The sequence below is a fragment of the Passer montanus genome, unplaced genomic scaffold, assembly GCF_014805655.1.
Source record: "Passer montanus isolate IOZ18808 unplaced genomic scaffold, ASM1480565v1 scaffold11, whole genome shotgun sequence".
Taxonomy (NCBI): Eukaryota; Metazoa; Chordata; class Aves; order Passeriformes; family Passeridae; genus Passer; species Passer montanus.
This window is the reverse complement of record NW_024357613.1, coordinates 8290086-8312444: the sequence shown is the minus strand read 5'-3', so window position 1 is coordinate 8312444 and position 22359 is coordinate 8290086. Positions and strand designations below refer to the sequence as shown.

The 22359-nt window shown below is 38.6% G+C and overlaps 1 protein-coding gene across 5 annotated transcripts in view; it reads left to right on the top strand.

Annotated features, from left to right (window-relative positions):
- Positions 1-273: 273 nt before the first annotated feature.
- The window catches only part of FUT9 (fucosyltransferase 9), a 106616-nt gene continuing 84530 nt past the window's right edge, over positions 274-22359 (top strand). For 3 of the 5 annotated variants that reach the window (XM_039729940.1, XM_039729894.1, XM_039729922.1), the window contains exon 1: positions 274-428. Coding sequence is in view for 1 of the 5 variants with exons in the window: in XM_039729884.1 (XP_039585818.1) it covers positions 1512-1656 (145 nt within the window). In the remaining 4 variants the exon portion in view is untranslated. Of the gene's footprint in view, positions 429-1288; positions 1657-22359 lie in introns of those variants that run through there. The other 2 variants (XM_039729884.1, XM_039729903.1) reach the window with 2 other exon arrangements.

Sequence of the window (22359 nt, the reverse complement as noted above, 5' to 3'; positions counted from 1 at the left end):
TTCACGCCAACAGCAAGCTCACGAGGGCTTAAACCAATTCCCACTATGGTTATAGAAATATTTGTATTGTCTACAGTGAATTTTGGGTCAGGCCTCTCTTTCTGAATAAACCTGCTAGAAGACCAGACCTACTCTCTAAGTGACTCTAGCCCTTACAGCAAATCAGCAGTTTGTGGAGCTACGTGGAAATCCACCCAATCTCTCTCTTTCCTGGCTTCACAAGTGGGAGCTGTTGATACCTGCACAGCTCCTGGTACAAGGCAGAGCAGAAGAGCACAGTAAGTTAATCCACAAGCCATTCAGAAACGTCTAGGACAGAGACAGTGACACCAGGGAATCATATGTCTGCACTGAAAATCGAGTAAATTGTTTACTTGGAGGGTTGATGAGAAACGTGCAAATGAACCTCTGAAGAAACTACTTGTCAGGTAAGGATACTAATGTGCTCTAATAAAAAGCAGTGTGCTCTCATCATTGCAGTATCTTTTCCCCAAACGTACTTGCAGCAGTTTATCAACATTATATAATGCAGGGAGAGTTCAGGACAAGGATAAAGAGTTGATAGCCAGCTTTTGGTGTGCTTGTTTTTTTTTGACTCACTTGATTCGTAGGTCTCATCTTTACACAATGTACTTTGAGCTGTTTTTTCTTTTATTTTTAATTATCTGTATTATTCTTGATCCTAAATAAACATCCAGGAAATCCTTTGGGTTTCAGGAGCAGGCTTGAAAGACTGCTTTTAAGAACTAACCCAGTTTATGGTTGGTTTCTCATACAGTCAGTGATTACTGTATTTTATGCTTCCCTCTTGTTTACCCCCTTTTCCCTACCACAGAACCGGGTTTTTTTCCTCCTGCCGTGTAGGAAAAAAAAAAAAAAAAAAAAAAAAGGCGCAGAAGAAAGGAAGAGCAGGAGAGCAGGAGAGGAAAGCTGTAGCAGTGCTTTAGGGATTGTGGCGGGAGTGAGGGAGCGAGGCTGGGGGAACTCCTGTCCTTCAGAGGAGCAGGTCGCCCTTCCCGGGGGCAGGAAGAGGGAAGGGGGAGTCGTGTGAATGCCCCGCGGGGACAGCATCACGCCTGCCGTGGCCCCGGGGAGCTCCGGGGACACCCTGCGGCAGGGAGCGCGGGCAGGGGACCGCGGGGGGACGGCGGCTCCGAGGCCGGGGGAGCGGAGGGGCTGAGGAATGGCGGGATGGACGGATGGATGAGGGATAACGGGTGGAGGGATGGGGGGTGAGGGACGGATGGATGGGAGGATAAGGGATGCAGGGATGAGGGATGGAGAAAGAAGGGGTAGGAAAATGAGAAAATAAAGGCTGGGGGACCAAGGGATGGAAGCGCCGAAGGACAGAGGGAGAGCCCGAGCTTCCCAGCTTCTTCTCCCCCTGCGCTGCGCGCCCCCGCGCCGCTCCCGGTCCCCCCCTCCCCGCTCCGCCGCTGCGCGTGCCCGCGCCCGGGGCTGACTCTCCCTCGCATCCTCCTCCGGCGGCGGCGACGGCGGCAGCGCCGGGGATGGGCAGCGAGAGCGCGCCCAGGAGCAGCCCGGGCCCCGCCGCTCGCCCCTGCTCCCGCGCCCGCTGCTGCTCCTGCCCCGCAGCCCCCCGCGCCCCGGGGGCAGCGCCGCCGCCGCGCCATCCGCAGCCCCCGCCCCGGACGGGTGAGTGAGCGGGCCCTGCGCCCTGGCCCCCAAAAGCACCTGCCCTGCTTCCCCGCATGCCCGCTCCCGCGCCTCCCAGCCCGGAGCGGCCCCGGCGGCGAGTGCAGGGGGAGCGGGGGGCGGCGGGGGAGGCTCCGCGCTCCCCCCTGCCCCCGCCCCGGGGAACGGAGGGTCCCGGCCCGCGCTCCGCCCGAGCGGAAGGTCCGCGGGGCAGCGGGGGTGTCCCCGCCGCTCCGCCGGGATGTGAGCAACGGGGCTCCCGCCCTGCTGCCCCTCCCGGGCACCGCTGCCCGTTCCCACGGGGATCTCCCATGGACATCCCGGCAGCGCCGCTCCCCAGCCGGGGCCAGGAGACCCCCGAGCCCCCCGACCCGCACCCCCGGGGCTGCTCGGAGAGGGGGCAGCGCCTTAACTTTTGCAAGGGACCATTTGTAGGTGGGGAGGGAGGACCCAGCTCAGCAGCATTGGCGGCTTCCCCGGGGTGGCCCCGGAGGGAGGTGGCGGAGGGTCCCGGTCCCCCTCCCGGAGTGCGGCCCCTTCCCTCGGGGCTCGGGGGGCGGCTTCGGGCAGGCTCAGCGCTCAAATGGACTTTTCTGGCACTCCCTCCACCTGCATAATTAAATAAATAAAGTGACCGGGGAGGGGGGTGGCGGTGGTGGGGGGGAGGGCTAGAAGTGTCTGCTTGCTCTTCTTTCGCTGCCCAGAACCGCGAGTGCAAACGACGGGATGCTGTCTCTGAAAAGGGTTTTCTGGTTTTTATGTGTCATGATGCACACGGCTGGTGGTAGCTAGTATAGTAACTATCTGTATCCCAACAGTTCCCTGTAGAAGGGTTGTTATGGCAGCAGCGGTCCCCGATTCTTTTTTTTTTTTTTTTGTCTCTGTCACAGAGTAATGTTAAAGACCTGGGGACTCCCTTAACTAAAAAGAAAAAGAAAAAAGAAAGAGAGGACAATAAAGAGAAATAAAGCAGTCTCGTGTCTCTTTGCCAAATTGACAACAAGCGCAAATATAAGATTCACACTCAATCTTCACTCCCTTCTCCAGAAGCTGGTGCTGTGATAACACTAATGACTGGAGGAGGCTGGGCAAAAATGTCTTTACCCCCCACTCCTAATTCCTGCTTTTTGCTAAATTTTGTTAGAATTTTAGCTTGATTGTGGCTTGTGCTTTTTCATGTGTTTCACTGATACTTTTTCGCAGTGTTTTTTCTTACTTGCAGACAATTTCTCTAGTCTTGCGTTACACTGGATAAAGGGATTCAAGTGTTCTTACATACAAGTAAAGCATGTCGTTTGTAAAACCCTGATTCTGTAGATTTTGCTTTTCTGTACAAGCCACAGGATGATAGTTTTCTCCTCGTAGTGAAGAGAGGAGTCTCTATGAGACTCATCTGAATGGTTTCAGCACATCTTACCTGCCACAGCTGGTGGCGGTCTGAAACAAAAAGATTTAAAGGTTATTATGGAAGTAAGTTTATTACTTTTAATGGTCAGCCTATTCTCAGTCAAAACGCATATAGTTTTAAGGGAAACTTAAATCTGATTCTGATTTCATTTTAGTCAGTTTTTTGGACACTGTTTAAACCCTGAAACCAATGAGGAGGATGGATGTTAAAACTCATAAAATTGGTAGTGGGCTGTACTACTTTGACATTTTTACTCTACACGTTTGAAGACACCATTTGTTGTCTTCGACCAGAGTTTGCTTGGGTAGAGATTGAGCAGTAAATGATAAGGACAGAGGATTTTTGTCCTGGTAGCTCCTGGACATAACATTTGAAGAGTGATATTGATATGAATGAAATGTTATTGAATTGTGATATTTTGTTTCCAATTGTACATTTTGAAATGTTTGGCTTATCAGTAGGAAAGCAACACAAATGTGTAAATGTTTATTTAAGGATGAAAAAATGCTGTCCCAGGGTGATTCATGTGTAGAAACAGTCTAGATTCAGGTTAAATAAGTGAACTAAAATAATGTAGTGTAAGTGATCCATAACTAATTTTCACTGCTTATAATGAAAACAGGCACTCTTATCTTCAAGTTGGAATTTAGAGATGCTGGAAAAGAGATGAAGAACAGCAAAATACATATATTTAATGACAGACTGAACTCTTGAATAAGCATCAAGTATTTCTGAGGGAATGCAAGCCTATTTTGTAGTATAACTTTTGTCATGATTCTGATCCCAGCTAAATCACTCATACTGATTTCAGTATGAGATTCTCCCCAGACACTGCTGTAAGCAGAATCAAAGACAACTCTGCTATCTATTTTTGAGGAATGGGGACATGAAAAGATAATTTGTATTTTTCCCCATTATCATAGCTGGAAGGGTTTATTTTGTATCTTGTATGGAATATTCCACACTTTACCCTCCTAAGCAGTAGCCAGGCCTACAGTTCTTACCTGCCCAGACATCTCAGATGAGATAATTTTGTGAGAAGGAATAAAACTTTTTTTTTTTATTTGCTAGGGGCAGCTTTATTGTCACCAAATAATAGTCATGTTTACTGGGAAAATGTTTGACTTTGAATTATATTTTCATATATGATACCACTAAAATTTCATATTAGGGAGTGGGAATAGCATATTTCTTAAAATGGCATTATTTGCTTTAAGGCTCTGACACGAAAGGACTAGATTAATTTAATCAAGATGGAGGGTAGATGTTTCTATCTTTAGTGATTAAAAATATCCTTAGAGATTTAAAAATAACCTTAAGTCGTAATGAAGAAAAGACAAATTTGGGCACTCTGAAAAGGGTTACAAATAAAGTTGTTTGATGCAAATGAACCAACAGATTGCACTTATTTAACACTAGAGAGTAGTAAAATGGAAGAAAAAAGAAAGCTGGCAAAAACAAGACATCATGGGAAAAGCACAGTATAAATACTGAAAGAGTTGCAAAAATTGCCCGAGACTCCAATGTTAAATATTTGGCTCCATTTTGGGAGTCAAATGGAAAAAGCCCCATTGACTTAGTAAACATTAATAGCATGGGTGTATGCTAAGAGAAGAGATGGGTAATTCAACTAAGTACCACAAGAATTCAGAGTGATAGATACTGAAATCAGATTAGAAATGTATGGGCTTTCCTCAGTTAGAAGGAAGTCCTGACTTCACTCAAAATGAATTGGAGGATTGCTTTCTCTTTCTCAGGGCCAAAATGTCAACCTGAGAATAATGTTTCAAGTGACTTTTAAAAAACGTGGCATGTTAGAGTTAATCTGGTTTTAATTTGTGTGATATTCTATTAAAATGATGTTACCTTTGCCAAGCTCAAGTTATTAATTAGTTAATGGTAACCATTTTCCCTTTCTTTTTACATTTTTTTAAATGCCAGTTTTTCAGAAATGGCAAGAAATACAAAACAGTCTTCCTGCAAGACTGCACTTATAAGCTGAATAATTCATAGCCTGTACTGTCATAGTGCAATCAAATTTTTAATATGATGCTGTCAAAGTCATAAAAAAAGAAAATCAAATGTGACATCATAGAAGACAACATATATAGCTGACATGACATCCAAATGTTTTAATTTCCCCACGTTATATTTAGTGATTAATGAAAATAGACTTTACTTTCTTCCCTCTGAGGAAACTTCTAATACAAGATATTAAATGTTCATTTAAAAAACTACTTTATTTTAATAAAAACATCTGCAATTTTTGTGAAGATTAGTCCTGAGCATAAAGGACATGCAATCATTTAAGTGATAATGTAAAGCTTCACTGGGAAACAGATGTGAGATAATTTGTGGATGATGAGAAAACAAAATATTGTCAGACAAATTTTCTATAATATGGTACGTATAATCTCAATAAAGGATGTTGTATTAACTGTTCCTAACTATGGATGAACCTCTGTCTAAAGAAAGAGACAAAGTCATCCTTGCTCCAAAAAATATAGTAATTTCTTTTTGCAGAAAGAAACATTTTTCTGCTGTTTTTCTCCCTAAATTAAGTATAACTAATGCCAATTGAAAGTACAAAGTACCAGATTACCAGAATTGGAAAATGAAACTGTTTTCAGCCAGCCTTTGTGGGGCACAGGAAGCAACAGTGCAGTGTGGTGACCCCAGAATGATCTGCCGTTTCAGCCTGGTTTCACCAGCTTCCTGACGTGGAGAAAACATTTGCCCACTGAGATCTTCCAGGTGGCTAAGGACCAATTTTCTCCAAGTGATCAGTGTACTGAGGAAATTTGTCTGGAATGGGATGCTAGTTGATAACCTCAGCCCTGGTTGTGACTCTGTGGGGACCCAAATGGATCCTGCAAGGAGCTCAGCATCAGTGCTTTCAGAAGTGTCAAGTGTCTCTCAGGATCCTCGAAGAAATGGAGTGAAATGCCAGTTCATTTCACACAGGCCACAAACAGCTTGCAAATCTCAATGATTTTCCATCACTACTGCATGTTGGCTGTATTTGAATCAGTGAACTAGAGGTGAAAGACTCCAAAAATGTGATTACGAGTCCCCTGAGACATTTAGTTCTTCAGGGATAGCTTACTGGAAATACTTATTTGTATTTCAGAGACTGGGGTAGAGGGAAATGAATGAACTACACTAAAATATTTTTATTTTGTTTTAAAAAGTGCTTTTACAGATTTTTTTTTTGTTTGGTTAGGGTTTTTTTTTATTTTGCAGAGAGACTGTAAATGCCAGATATTTGACTCTGGAATACATATATAATCTGTGAGCAAACAGCCTCATAGATTTGTATTTCTTTACCAAATAATGCTGCATTTTTGATCTGACAGTAGAAAATGGTTTAACCATACACTGCCATACCTGGCTAAACTGAAAAATTCTAATACTAATGTTTGGAGGTTTGGGTTTTTCTTCCCATATCTGCCACTGAAAGATCAAATAAATACTTAAATGTAAAAACAAGTGTAGAGTAAATAGACATCTGTTATTTATCATGGATCTTTATGTAAAATGACTTACTTTGTCTAATTTAAGCCTATTACTCTTTTGGGGAAAAAATCAGCTTAAAACTATTGTAATCATTTTATGCTACAGTCCAAACCTACTATGTAAATAATGCTACTGAATTAAGGAAAGCCACCAACACTGAAAATGAATATTTAATTAATGATCCATCTGTTCAGAAGTCTCTTGTCTTTTCTACAGATGTCTTCTTCCTCTTAGTTTATCCAGGACAGCTACTACAGGAATTTCAAACTGAGAAAGTGTGTTAGAGCTGAAATTGCAGGAAAGCCTGTTTTCCCATTCCAGTGTTAGAACAGAGGTGAGAGGCAGGGTCTGAGCTTTGAAGGTCACAATGACATAAAACATATGCTTCCTTCAAAATTATTTTTCTCTTTGAGGCAATGAGTATGGGCTTTTCAAAATATGGAATAAGGGGGGGGAGGTACAATTTGTGTTTGTCAAGAGCCTTTATTTTTAAATTGAGCAGCATTAATTCCCTGTATATTCAAATACTTTCTTCAAATGAGTCACCACATCTTGTGAAGTCAGGTACCAGCAGCAGTACCCAGAGCAGATTACAAACCAAGGACAGATGGACGCAGGTGGCAAGGAGACCATGCCAGACACCACGGGGTGATGCAGGCTCACAAAGCAACAAAACCAGTTTTCTCTGTTTATCAGCATGACATTTCAAATTTCAAATCTCTCATTTTCAAATAAAAGGCACAAATTTAGAAGTCCTCAAGAAACAGTTTATTCACCAAAATGTTTTGGATAGTATAAAAGGTATCGTATGTGTATTGTAATACACATACTAGCATATCAGAAACAATTTAAATATTTTTTTTAATCTTCTCTTTTTTCCTTTCAAACTAAACCCAGCAAAGTTACTTTAGTTTTGGAAGCAAAATGAGTGGGACTTGTATTCTGACAAGATAGGATTTCAGTAAATTTTCTTCCATGGTTTAAACTAGAAAAAAAACACCTTCCTTAAAATTAAGGTTGTGGTGAATGAAGGCATCAATCCTAAAATTATTTGTGAGGATGCAGAGCACAGGGAGTGTATATTCCAATAAATTAACTGATTGTGTATATCAAGTTACTCATGTGGCAAGTACTTTGAATTAGTCAGAATTGAGTCGTTGTTTGGCAAAGCAGTGAAAATCTTGTCTTAGAGGGAGAGGGTAGAACTTCGTAGAAATTTATCTGGAATTCTCCATTAAGATTATTTTTCAATGGAAATAGTTCATGCTTTGAAATTAGAATTGGCATTAGTGTGTGTCAATAATAGAAGACCACTAATTTATCTTGAAAAACAGAAAAAAAGTTTTGCAATATAGAATTTGAAATGGTAAATATTTTACAGCCACTACTGCTGAGTATTGCATTTAAATAGAATAAGAGGACACCAAACACTTAAAGCAATTAAATTATTGCCTGTACGTTATGTTTGGAATAAAATTTGTCAGCCAATGCTATCAACCTAGGCTATACTGATTTTATGATTTATTTAAGCTGACAATAGAAGTTTTCACAAACTAGCTGCTCAAGACTGTTGTTCAGCAGTTCTAAATACCCATGGTTTAAAGGCCAATGTTTAAGCATAATGAAGTAAGATTGCTCTGACACAAATGCTAATTAGTTTCTTGCAACTACCAGACTTAAAAAAGAGTTTTTAAGCAACCTCATTTAGATGAATGGGAAAAGAAAATGCAGTAGTATCCAACAAATGGCTTTTGGGAATATAACAAGCTTGCTAATTCTAGAACTTGCAATAATTAAGAGACGTTCCAGTGAGAATGTTTGCCACAAACAACATTCACTTCAACCAGCTACACTGAGACAGCTGATGTCCTACATTCAGTATTAGGACTGGTATTAGAGTTGGAAGGTAGGAGCTCAGGGAAGGGATTGCGCTTCACCACTTGGATGGTCTCCATGGCTTCCCTACAGATGCCTACCAGCCACCCTTTCTGGGCAGCATGCCTGGTGAGCAGAGGAACGACCAGCTGCCTCCCCAGCAGAGCTTCCTGGGGAACACAGACAAAATTTCCAATTATTTGACCTCACTGAGTCTCAGTACTGTGTACATAGCTTCCTGACCTGCTGGACCTCCAGCACTGGCCTGCATGCCCACCTGCCACAAGCTGACAGTATTTGAGATTCAAACTAAAGAATATTTAGGGAGAAAGCTATGAGAAATTTTAAAAGACATTTTAAATATTTTGGCAGTTAAAATGCATATAGCTAGAAGTATGTTTCCTTAAGGCCCCATTGAGATGAAAAGTCTTCTTTCCACAGACATCCTAGAGAGGCCAAGGGCAAATAGGTGATAGCATGTATATTTTTAAAGCAATCATAACCAAAAAGAAAAAGAAAAATAACAACAACAATTACATCTGGTTTATAGAGCTTTCCAGACAATAGATGTTTAAGCTTTGCATGACAAGTGGTACCAATGTTCAATGGGAAGGAACTCCAAACTGCTTGCACTGGAGTGAAACACAGCAGCACTGCTATGAAACTCAACGCTGAGAATTTTTATACAGTCGATAAAATCCAGCATGAGCTTGAAAATAATTTAATTTGATTCAATCAATGAAATAAATAGGAAGATGGCTGTTTTGTGTGTGCACATGCAAACTACAGTATGAATGAATTAACTCAATTCAATAAAAGGACAGAAGTAGAGTCTTTTACGTTATCAATGAAGCGCTCGGCCATTTGAAAACATGATGTCATTTATGGAAATTTTACAGTTTAACCAATTCTCCAAAAGAACAAAAACATAAATTGAATGTGTAAGAAGTCGACCTGTTTTTTCTCAGCAATTCTGCTTTAGGTGAACTTAGTGGTAGATAAATTTAAAAGATTGATTATGATAAAACCAAACCAATTTGTTACTTCTTTATAATGCAAAGAGACACTGCAGTGGAAAGGTATTTCAGAAGAGAAACCTTACAAATATACCTCTTTCAAAACATTTTTTTCTTGAAATTTGCACAGTTCCAAGATTTTTTTTTTTTGGTGTAAAAATACCAAGCTTACTTTCATTCTTCCTAAATAAATTTCATGCAGCTGTAGACCTACAGGAAGTTACTGGAAAACCTGCAGCTTTCTGTATTTTCTGTATTAAGTTTATATCAGCAATAGTTTAATCTGATGAACAGTATCACTGTGTCTTAACCATATAATTTTTATATATATAAATATATATATATATATCTGTGTGTGTGTGTGTATGTATACACATATATATGCATATATATAATTCTTTAGTGTACATATACATATATACACATACACAAAGAAATATGCCTATATATAAAATTATACATATATACATACACACAAATATATACTTCTGTTCTTCCTGGTCCACAATAGCAGCTGATCTCCTCAGGCGCCCTTCCTGGTTAAAATCCTTCTCCCTGAAACTCAGCAGTTTTGGGTTTTTTTGTTTCCCAATAGAGCAATCTGCTGTGGTGGATTTATGAAGTGACTTTTTTTTCCTTGAACTTTTTTGAATCGGCCTAATTTGTATTTCTTTTTGTTATATTACTATGCAGATATTTGTTCCTTTCATTGGGTTGTTAAAGAACAAGTAATTCTGGTGTTTGTGCCCTGTTTTTGTAAGTGCTTAATGCCATGTAATGGTTATGGATTATCTATGGTTTTCAGGTAAGTAGAAAAAAAATAACTTCAGAATTATCCCTCCCTGGACATCAGAGAAGCTCAGCTACAAATGGTAGCCAAGGCTCTAAGTTCCCAATCCCCAGCTCCAGCCACACCTCCTCATATAGTACAAAATTAGTTTAGCATAGATTTTCCCTAAAATATGGGCAACAATTTTGATGCCATGAAGGGGAGGTAATGTGTGATGATCATAGGCTATTTAACCAGCAATGAGTAAATGCTGGTATAGTTTTGGGAAGATAGTCTCTGATCAGCCTAGATAGCCATCTACTGATATGTATACATTTGAATGTACAAAAACCCAATCTCTCTACATATGTTATATGTATTTTTTTTAAGCTTTCTACAAACTATTGCTTCAAAATAACATTTTTCTCCTGATTCAGTACCACTAGTTTATTCCCTCTTAGTCATTACACACCTCCTCATATAGTACAAAATTAGTTTAGCATAGATTTTCCCTAAAATATGGGCAACAATTTTGATGCCATGAAGGGGAGGTAATGTGTGATGATCATAGGCTATTTAACCAGCAATGAGTAAATGCTGGTATAGTTTTGGGAAGATAGTCTCTGATCAGCCTAGATAGCCATCTACTGATATGTATACATTTGAATGTACAAAAACCCAATCTCTCTACATATGTTATATGTATTTTTTTAAGCTTTCTACAAACTATTGCTTCAAAATAACATTTTTCTCCTGATTCAGTACCACCTGTTTTCCTTTCTAGTTTATTCCCTCTTAGTCATTCCTTAACATTTTCTTAACTTCTGTGAAACTTTCTTCCTGCATATTGTTCCTTATATTTGTTTTATTTCAGTTCTTAATTTCCATCTTGTCTTTGTATCATTTTCCCAGTTATTCCTTCTTACTTAATTATTGAAAAATTATTTTATTTGCCCTAGGAAGAAAAAAAATGGGGGAAATTTGAAACTTTCACTAACAATTATCTGTGATGAATGAGAGCAGAATACACACAGAGACTTACAGCTTTGTAGAGGTTTTTAGGCAGCAGAAAATGTGACTTGGATGTTTTTGTCTGTATTAGCAACCAATTCAGCGCAATAGGAGCAGAGCAGTAGATCAAAGCATCTGGTATGGAGGTCCTTATATTTAAACATGATCAATATGTTTTACCACAGACTAGATCTAGTTTGCTGTCTCAGACAAAATGCTATTACCCTGAAAGTAGTTTGAGGCTATTCAAAGGACTAATTGGTTCAGATCCTTTTGTCCCCACTGCAGGTTACACTACATTTGGTACCGACTCTAAGCAGAGCTTCCAGTATACTTTGCTTCCAGAGAAATCTAACCCATGCACACCATGGCTGCTTCCAGATCTAACCAATGTATGGCAATTGTGATTCTCTGCAAACCAACTCCGTGTTTCCCAGTCAAGTGGCAGTCTCCTAGGCTCCCAATAACAAACCCCACCACATTGTCCTGAAATTGCACATTCCTAATTCGGTTCTTAGCCTTGAAATTTTTATTTGCACCTGTCCCCAGAAGAGCCCTAAGTCTTTTGAAAAGTGATCAAGTCTGAGAACTGTAAATATTTCATTGTTCTGGCTCATGGACCAAGTACTGCAATCAGTTACTCATTCCTTGGGCAGCTGTGTCAGGCACTAGGCTAAAGAGCCATTCACCACTACTGTGTGGGCAAATAAATATTTATTTCCCTCATTCTGATCATGGTTCCTGCAGGTGTGGCCAGTGTTTTATCTTGTACAGTCTCTGGGAGTAGTAGGTTGCAATGCCACAGCTACAGCAGGGAACCAGCAAAATTGAACTCAGACTGTCAATATTTTGGCTAGCAAATCTAATCACAATATCATTAGGAGAACACCAGCACATATCTTATACTTTTGCTTTAAAAGAAAGCTTGATTCCATTTCTTTTTCCCCTCCCTCCAGTTTCTAAAAATAAGTTTACTTGGTTAACAAAATCTGAAGCCTGAACAGATAGATGCATCTCTTTTTAATCTTATACAGGGTGCTTAATTTCTGGCTAGGTAAAATTTAAAACACGCTTTGTGATTAACAGTCTCCTCTGTATCAAAGTTCTTTTTCAGTGCAATGACATTACATTGCTCTCTGGGTTTCCCACTACCCAGTGTGTACTGCTTACCTTCCTGAGGGATGTCCATATGCCTCATAAACACTGAAATATGGATGCTCCATCCAACATGGGGGCAAGACATCAAAAGTGATTTAGTGGATTGGTCTGCTTTTAGCTCCCTAACACTTCTTTGAATGCAACCATCAAGCACTGCAATGTCTAACTGACAGGTGCTTTGTTTATAAAGACTTTCTCTACCCTGAGTTGGGCTTCCTGCGCAAAGCACAGGGGATAGATGGCTAACAGGGGCAACCAGAGAAATCATCAAGCAGAAGGAAGAATAGCTTCAAGAAAATATGGTGGGACAGTAATATACATAAAACCTACACTTTTAAGGTATCTCCTTTCAGCACTGGGGAGGTCTGTACTGTACCCTGAAAAGAAATACATAAGACCAATCTGCCTTTTCTCCAAAATTATTAGAACATGCTGCTAATTGGTGCCCAAATATTCAGTAATTAGAGCACTTGCCACTGAGGTGGATGACCTTTTAAACACATAAACATACTCCTGAGATGAGAAAAAATTTCACTCATAGGCACTTTCAGGTCAGAAATGTGCCCTAGCTACTCACTGAATGGTTATTTTGGGATGAAGTTAGTGACTTTCTCCTCTTGAAACCTTGCCAATTTGGATAATTGATTAAATAGCTAATGGAGCAGGAACTTAAACCTGACCCCCTTTCTTCACAGAAGAGCAGACTAACATTGGTCTGTGAAGTGAGTTGCTTGCTATTTGGCTAAATAAATATTTAAAAGCAAACCAAATAGTTCCAAGAGGGGAAAATTAAAAAGTTGTCTTGTCAAATAACAAATACTTTCTGGTTAATAGGAATCTCCTGGGAGGCAGACAATCTTAATTCTTGGGCTTGTCAGTTTCCCGAGAGGGAATTTAATTTTCTGCAGTTTCAGAAGGTCTTGCTTCTATCTTTTTTTTTTTTTTTTTTTTTTTTTTTTTTCCCATGTATGTGGCGTCTGCTCTGGCAAGTGTGTTCTCAGAAAAGATAGTGGTTCTCTCTATGGGGTTAGACTGTGAGAGTGCTGCCTCTTGAAAACAGGTTTGGGGTCCAAGAACCTTGTCAGGGTCAGGGATTGAGGGAGCTGGCGCACAAGCACCATGAGCTTGGACTGTGCTGCACTTGTCTGGAGGCTGGAAATTGTTGGTGGTGTCTGAATGTCCAGCTTGGTATTGAGCTAAGTGGCAACTGAATCCCTTGATAGAGTTCGTAGTCCATTTTAGTGCATTAAAAAGCAATGCTTAGAAATACAGGAAGGTACTAATAATGGAAAGATTTCGTAAATGTAACATTTTAGAGCAAGATCTCAGTATCCAGTTTGGGGAACTAAAGATCTCTCTGTAGTGAGTGATAATATGGCTTGCCATTATTATTTCACCACTTTGTCTCCATTTATTTTCAGAAGGTATTCAAGTGGCAAAAGCATAAAATAAGTTAATGTTCAAAAGAGTAGAAAAATGTTTTAGTTCAGGGAATTAGGCTTCAGATGAAACTTGATATCACTTCCCATAAATAGTCTGTTTTGGCAGATTATTTACTCAAAGGATCTTTACCAGTCCTTTAACAGTTGCTCTTCCTGTTGGAGATGTTTAAGTCTTCATGGGTCCTGTGTCCCAGAAATCATCTCTGGATTAACTTGATAGTTCAACTTATTCTAATATAGCTTTGACATTTTTATTTTGCATATGTTTCTGTAGCATTAAACTGATTTGCTCATGTCCTTAAAAATATAATTTATTCAAGTTCAGCTAGGCATTCATAGTTCCTAATGCTCCTTGAGGAATTTTCAAATCATAGATATAATTCCAGAAAAAACTCTAATGTTTATGGTAAGTCTTCCTTGATATGGAAAATGGAAGAAAACAAACCCTTAGCAAACCCTTGACATTTATTATTCCCTGTTTAGAAGGAAACCTTTCTGAAGCAGGATTAAGTTGACAAGAACATTAGAATTTCCCAAATATTTATTTTGTCAATATCTGCAAAAATATCTGCAGTCTGTTGGTGGTAGGCAGGCAGTAAGCTGCCTTCACCTATTAACCTTTTACAACATCCTCTAACCCAATGCAATGTGATTTCATGCAAAAAAGAATGTGTTTATGTAAGTTTTAACAGGTTGGAAAATGTTATTTTGTTATTGTTATAATGTTATTGCTATAATGTGTAGCTTCATTGTTATGTGTGTAATTCCTTTTGGATGAATACCCTGCAGTTCTTGGAGAGACCAATTATGACTTGTGTTCTTCCTAGACTTACAGTCCAGTGACTAGAATATATCTATTCCACAGTATATTAATCTTTCAAATTATTCTTGGGTTTATGTCTCTCTGTAAGTTCTGCAAAGTCTATCTTTTCTTTCTGAAGCACAGATATGCCAGAGTCAAATCCTCAGCTATGGACTGGGTGTGGATTAATATGTGTGGGAAAGCCAACTTTAAATATTTGCATTTCAAAATCCCTGAGTTTTCTTTAAAGTCAGTGAATTAAGATAGAGGTGTGCCTCTGACAGTTAAGTATTTAATTAATTTGAAAGACAGACTAACCTTCCATGTGAAGTCACCTAAATTTGAGGTTTAAGTGTTTTAATCCCAGGGTTTTTTCCCTCCTTTTTGTGGCTAGTAATCTGCACCTTTCTTTCTCATCTTCTGTACCTTCCCATCTTTTCTAGCAGTATTCTATCCTCAGGGTCATGATCTTACTTGTAAAATTATATATAATTGACCCAAATTTGTGAGCCTGGAGAGGTTCAAAATGCACTCATGAGTGGTTTTTCCCTCAGGTAACTTTAGCCACCAAGAAGTCAGCTAACCTTCAAGAATTCTATAGTTAGGAGAGAGAAAGCCATCCCAAGAGGGCAATTCACTGCACTTTCTGGACCTGTCTCTTAGAGTCTCTCCCTCTCTAAAGGAGAGAGTCTATATAGCTCTACAGAGGGGCTTCAGTGAGTACCATGGAGGATATATACCATAAAGATTATAAATTATACTTCCACAAGACTTTCAGTTTCCAGTGTGGTTGATGTGGATTATGTGTAGAGAGCAGGAAAGGAGCCAGATGAACTTGCTGTGCTACCCCTGCAGTTGGGAAAGCAGAGGGCTGTGGCACACAGATATTTGAGCTGCCAGCACAGAAGCCATTGTGGAGCAGCACAGCTGTGTTCATGCAGCACTGCACACTGTGTAAAGACACACTGCTGAAACCAGCCTGATTCACTAGGGGAATGCAAAAATTCATGTGAAATTTTTAAATAGCAAGCAGACTAGAAAATTCCACATATTTAGCAAGTTTCTTCCAGATTACCACGTTCTTTCAGTTTCTAATTTGGTTTTGGACAGACCATAACAAACCTTCAGAGACATCTTAGACGCATCTCATACAAGCCATTTGCTGCTACAGAGTACATGCTCTCCTGAGAAGCAGTGCAATCATTCCTTCACCCTCAAATTTCTACATGCGTGCACGCCTGTATTAAGGAACATGTCAACCAGGAAAAAAGTGAGAACATCATGATATTCAGTTCCAGAGGAGTAATTCAGCTTAACTAAATTACAGAAAAGTCCTTTTGTTATTTTTTGTTAATGAATTCAAGCTGAATGCTAGTAGACAAGTGCATGTCATTAATTACTCCTAATCCAAAATGATACACAACCTAAATTTGCAATAAATGCTCACAGCACCCTTCCAAATAAGATTTTCTGAAGCTTTTCATGATATTTCAATACTTCTTTTAGAACTGCAAGACTATGGAGGATAAAACTGCAATTTTTCTGAAAGCCTGAGAAGCAAGTCTGGCTTTCCGTACAGTTATTATCATTTTACCAGCTGAATAGATTTCATTTAAGTTAGACCCTGTAGTATTAGTGCTTCATAGGGTTTTGCAAGAGAAAGTATTTTGACTGGATAGAATCAAATCTGTGTTTGCTGAGAAAAATGTCTTTACATTGGAATAGACTGGTCTCTGTTTTGGTTTACTACTCTTTGTCACAAGTATAACTATGTTGTTTCATCTAGAAGTACTTCTAGGTCAGGAAATTACAATCTGTATGTAAGGAGATCCTAAACCAATAAAACCAGGGCTCAGCTAAATTTACGACTGTCATTCTCAGCAGAGATGAGCTGGGAGCTGTCCTGCTCTCAGGGAATTGCTGGTGCCCCTCCTTAAAAGCTGTCAGGACAGCATGAGCATGTGAACTTGTTCTACTTCCCTAAGCTGCCTTTACACCAGGAGGAAAGCATGGAGACAGCAGGTTTGAGATCCAGCTCTGTTTTCTTGGAGCAGAAAGTTGACTTTAATTCTTTCACATACACATTGGTTTCTTAATGGACTTCTGATTTAAAAGTAACAAGCACACAAAATAATGAAACTAGAACTGGTTTTATAGCAGCAATATCTTTACATTGACTCTAGTCCTAAAAATTCACTGCATAGTTTTCTTACCACTTATGGGCACAGGAGAGGGCCGGTGATACCTAATCTCATTATTCTGTGATGATATATTTGATGATTTTTTTTCTCTTAATGCTCCAACTTAGAAAATTATAGCACTGCATGAAAATCTCAAATGCCATTAGACAGGAAAAAAAAATAAAAAAGAGAGAAAGCTAGAAATATACACACAGTAATAGCACACTTCTTATGCAAAATCCTTTCCAGCTGCTAAGCATATTATTGTCTTCTCAGTTCTGTTAGCAAACAGATAGTATATAATGTGTTTAGGTTACAATAGATGCTTTAGCCTCAATGACAAAACAAATTATGAGCAATGTGAGAAATTGAACTTCTGGATCAGAGAAATCATAATTTTCAGGTGACAGGATGAGGGTAGGTAGAAGTTAATCAAAGTAATCATATCTGTAACCAGAGGATGATGAAGGATGATGAAGGATGATGTGTTTCCAAATCCTTACTTTCTAAATAATATGAATGCAGACAATATCTTCAAAAGGCATCCAATAAGAAAAAAACCCAAACAAATGGAACCAAAACAACAAAGTAACCTGTATTTTAAAAGCATTCATGTATCTTTCTTTTTGATTCACATCATTTTTGGGCAGACCTCATAGTCTCATATAGTTTGAGCTGCCATTTTGAGCTGTTTTTTCAGTTCTACGAAAAAAATCTATGCTACTGGGGTAATTCAGGTGGAGCCTGGAGAGTGATAATGAGTTTGACTGAGTACACTGAAGTTGGATAAAACTGTGCTTCAAAAATGAGATGGATTTTTTTTCTACTTTATTCATACTCATTATGTAATTTGACACATTTTTTAGTAATTTTATTTTTCTTGACCCTTTTCAGAACTATGAAGTTGTACAGAAATAAAGGCAAATTTTTGCCTCATAGAAGTTTTACTTCTTGTAATAAAAACAAAGACAGTAGGAATAAAATCAGTCCACTTCTATACAGGATAGTTTTCATAGGCAATCTGTTAAGAAATTATGATTTTGATACATATAATTTGAACTATCTTAACCTTGGTGAACCCTAATCTGAATTTACCTCCTAGACTGGGATAGTCATATACCTTAGCAGGTACTACTATTGACATCAGTGTGCCTACTCACCAGTAGGAACTGAAATCAGGGTGAGTAATCAGCATGGAAATATCTAATGCTAGGATTATAATCTTTCATAAAGTAGTAGTCCCCTTGACTGTTCATTTTGCTTCATAACTGAAGATAAGCCCTATACTTGAACCTTTGGTTAGTCTGTGTGTTTTTTGGTTATGGGGTGGGGCATGGGGAATTGGTGATGATGACTCATTATGATTTGATGCCATGAGCTGCAGCTTTCCCAGAGCAGCTGCTTTTTCTCATAAACATAACGCTCTACACTAGGCCTTTGATTTTCTGCATATTTTACTTGCTCATTAGGTCTTGCTCTTTATATATTACTGCTTCATTGCTCTCACCTATTCTACTGTATGTTTCAAAATGGTCAAGTATTTTCATCTGTGCTTTCTATTTTTCTCCAGCAGAAATTGCTGAAGGTTTTATAAGCATGACTGAATGCAGGTTTAAATTATACCTCAAGAAAACAGTGGGAGAAAGGTGTGACTGTAACAAAAATAGCTCTGTGGGGGGCAGAATACTAGGAGTTTACACTTTTCCACTGCAGTTTTGAGAGCTAAATCAGTTGTATGAAGAGCTAAAGGTCTGCTGCACCATGAGCACATGCCACTTCTTGGAAACTGTTCCTCTGACTATTGCTTTCCCTTGGAAAATACTCAGGTCCTTGGCTGCATGCTGCCAGCATTCATTCTGGACCCTCCATATGGACAGGGAAGGCATTGTTTAATATCTTCTGTATCTGATGCTTATCCACTTTCACGGGAGAGGTTCTTGTTTGAGTTTTGCCAAAGAAAAAAGGTAGTAGTAATTCTATCACTTAACACTTCATGTTTACTAAGTAATTTCTTTTATCATTAATCACAAAAGATTGTATCTGAAATTTAGCTTTATGTATTATTTATGTTTTAGGAACTGTTAACTCCATAAGCATCTGGATTTTCTTTATGTATTATCAACATTGTTTTGTAACAGATTAAATATATTATCTAATGTATAATTTTAGAAATTAATGCATTTTCCTATTTTCCTTGGTCATACTAACAAACAGTAATAATTTTCATTTTGCATTTTAATCCCAGACTACATTCTAGACCATAGTATTCTAAAGAATTATAACATCGGACATTTAATGGCTATGAAATACAGCAGTTTGTTTCTAAAATTTTCAGGAAAACTTCTGATTTGCTTTAGGTTATTGAATTTTAGGTCACACTGTGTTTGATTTTGGTTTGGGTTTTTTCCTTACAGTTTTATTAAAAAGGGGTCTAGTTCACAGTCTTTTTCTTTTTGTCAAATGGATTTTGGAAATGGAAACCCTCAATTAAATTCATTTAATGTGATACGTAACCACTTTGTAGACCAATAGTGTATCCTCTACATGACAGGGATCATATTCCTCTTTTCATATGCAGATAAATATGGATTTCTAGATGGATTTCACTCTTTTATTTTGGTACAAGACTGAGAAAGTCCTTGAAGAATTTTGAGCGTTGGGTTACCACCCCTAAGATCCAGTTCTTATGTCACTGGATGAGATTGAGAAGACTAATACTGGAGCACAGACTTCAGAGGATATTCAGTTTGGATTTGTATTTTGAAAGTTTTATCGTCTGGATTGCTAGTTGAGGTTTGCAGTTAACATAATTTTGCTCTAGACACTGTAGTATTAAAGGAAATGTTATTTTGCTTCACACTCTACCTGCCATTTCAGATTATTTCAGATTAGGAGTCTTCCATTTAGGAAGCCTCACAAACACCTAGAACAAGTACCAGGCCTCTAGGGAACACCTTCACAGCACCACTCCCGCTGCTCTGTATGACCCAGTTGCCTTGTGGAAGATCAGAACATCACAGATGTGTTGGAGCATCCAGAGAAATAAACAGTCCTTGGTGTTCTAAGGATTTGCTCCTCCCTGCTGCTGCGAAGCTGGAAATGCTGGGCTGCAGCAGCCAGCACAGCTCCCTGGGTACCCTCCAGGCTTGTCTGCAAGCTCTCATCAGCTGGGGAGCTGTCACAGGGGACTTACCACAAGGATAAAGGGAAACAACCTCACAGTCCTTCACTAACACCATGGAAGGCTTCCAAAATAGTCTTGGAGGATCTGGGAAAACAGATCTTCTTAACAGACACCACAAAACAAACCCCGCTTCCAAAGGAAATTAAAGGAGTTCTGTAACACCTGTCCTCTGAGAAATCCTGAACATAACACTGTTCACAACTGCTGAATAAAATTGTTTTTGAAACTCTTTTCTAATTTAGGAAATGCATTTCTTCCCCCAAATAAAAGGAAACCTCATATCACAATATTCCACCATTGGCATTTGTCATACTTGTTTAAAAGGACGTTTAAAAGACCTGAAGTGTTGCATTCAATGTAATTTGATTTCTGTCTATTATGGTCACTGTAGTATTATCAGTCCATTCTCCAGAACTTGCCAGTTCTTGATAAAAGCAGTAAATTTTAGTCCTTGGAAATGAGCTTAATTTTTAAAACTGTGTCAAGATGAATAAATTGGATCTAAAAAAAATAGGTTTTCTTTATATAGATTCATAGTGATGCTAAATTAAACTGAATTATGCTGATTATACATATGTTTATTTTAAATAATGTGAAACTGCATGCATATCATTAGATCTTTAATGCTAATTTTACAAAATTGCTTGAGTATGGTCAGCATAATCTATTTTTTTTATCAACACTTCAAATTTATTCCGGTTTTGAATCTTACTATCTCTTTACAGCATCAATGATTTTTATTTATTTAAGAAAGTAATTAAACACAGTTCAGCATATATTTTTGGAGGCAGTATAAAAAGCTCTTGCTGTGATACTAAATGTGAGACATCTTTCTGGGTGAAATTATTGCACTAATGATTAAGAATCTAATTTTTTATTCCACATTTAGAACTTTAATATCAAATAACATCATCAAAACAAGCTAAAACAGTTTCTTAACAAGTTCCTTTGGAGTGGAGGAAAATTATTCTGCTGTTCACACAGGCTGTTTTCTTAAAGACATTTAAACTCCATTGATTGATGTAGAAGAAGAATAAATAGAGTTTCAGTGTTTAAAAGAATGAACATTTTCTTACTCTTTATCTGAGATTTGGGGAAGTAAATATGTCTTACCTTGGCTTTATTTCAAGGCACAGAATTTGTAGTGAATAAAAAGAAGTTTAAGGGGTGGCTTGTCAGGTCTCTGTAGTTAACTCTGAACTTCTCAAAATTTACTGTAGTTGAACAATTATGAACACGCCTGCATTGCCATTTCCTCAAGGAGGGAGCATTTCCTTGTGAATCCAGTCTCATGAAGTTTGGGGTTGGTTTGTGTGTTTTTTAACAAGATTGAGAGAAACTTTTTTAATGAATGATAACTTTATGTCCAAGAGGATTTTTCTCTTTATGATTAAAGATTTTTATCTTTAGAAAGAAATTACAGTGAACCTATCATTCAGAGTGGGTGATTTAATGATCTTCCCAAGCTGTGCTAAGATGTAGGGAATAAAGCTTTTTTTAAAGACTAGAAATAACAGCAGCATGTAGCAAAGTGAAAATGTTCATCCAGAGAAGGGTCTTAAAGGAAATAGTTAAAGACAACAAAATTAAACAAAACCCTTTTATGCTGAGCAAAGGCAGAGAAGGAAAAAGAAATGTTGAGGACTGCAGCAGCCACTGCACATAAATTGTTGAAAACACAATGTCTGCACTACACAAATAATTTCTGAATGTATTTCCAGGTAGAGAAATAGAAATTACCTTTAAAATTAGCAAGAAGTGGAAGCACATCTGTAAAAATTAAAGATTTTAATATGAATTCTAAGGGACCAGTGATTTACTAGGACATGTGCAAAAAGCTTAGTTTATGCAGCCTGATTTTTGAATTATTGAGGTGCAATTTTCCCACAAATTCCATCCAAAACCTCCTTATGAGGGTAACCACATATTAAGTACTTGAAAAGACTGAGCTGGACTGTGCTAAAAATAAAAATAAGGCTGGTGTGACTGGCAGAAAAAGTGGTCATGTCCAAATCCATTACATTTATGGCAGTATCACCCAGACTGCCTCATTCTAAAGAAGAGAAAATCACTTTCCCTTTGCCCTTTCCACTTCTGAGAACGAGATCATAACCTGCATGATAATCCCTTTTATTCCCCCCCCGACATGAATGAGATGACACTTCTCTCAAATATTAAAAAATGATTGCTTGCTAGCTACCTTGCTTTGTATGTATTCCTTATTTCTCTTTTTCAAAGGGAATAGTTGAATTAGTTTTATGCTAAAAGTGTTCATCTTTAAGAAAACATGGAAGTGGGCACTGTCAGATGATAGGACTATGTATAATTCCCACTTAGATACC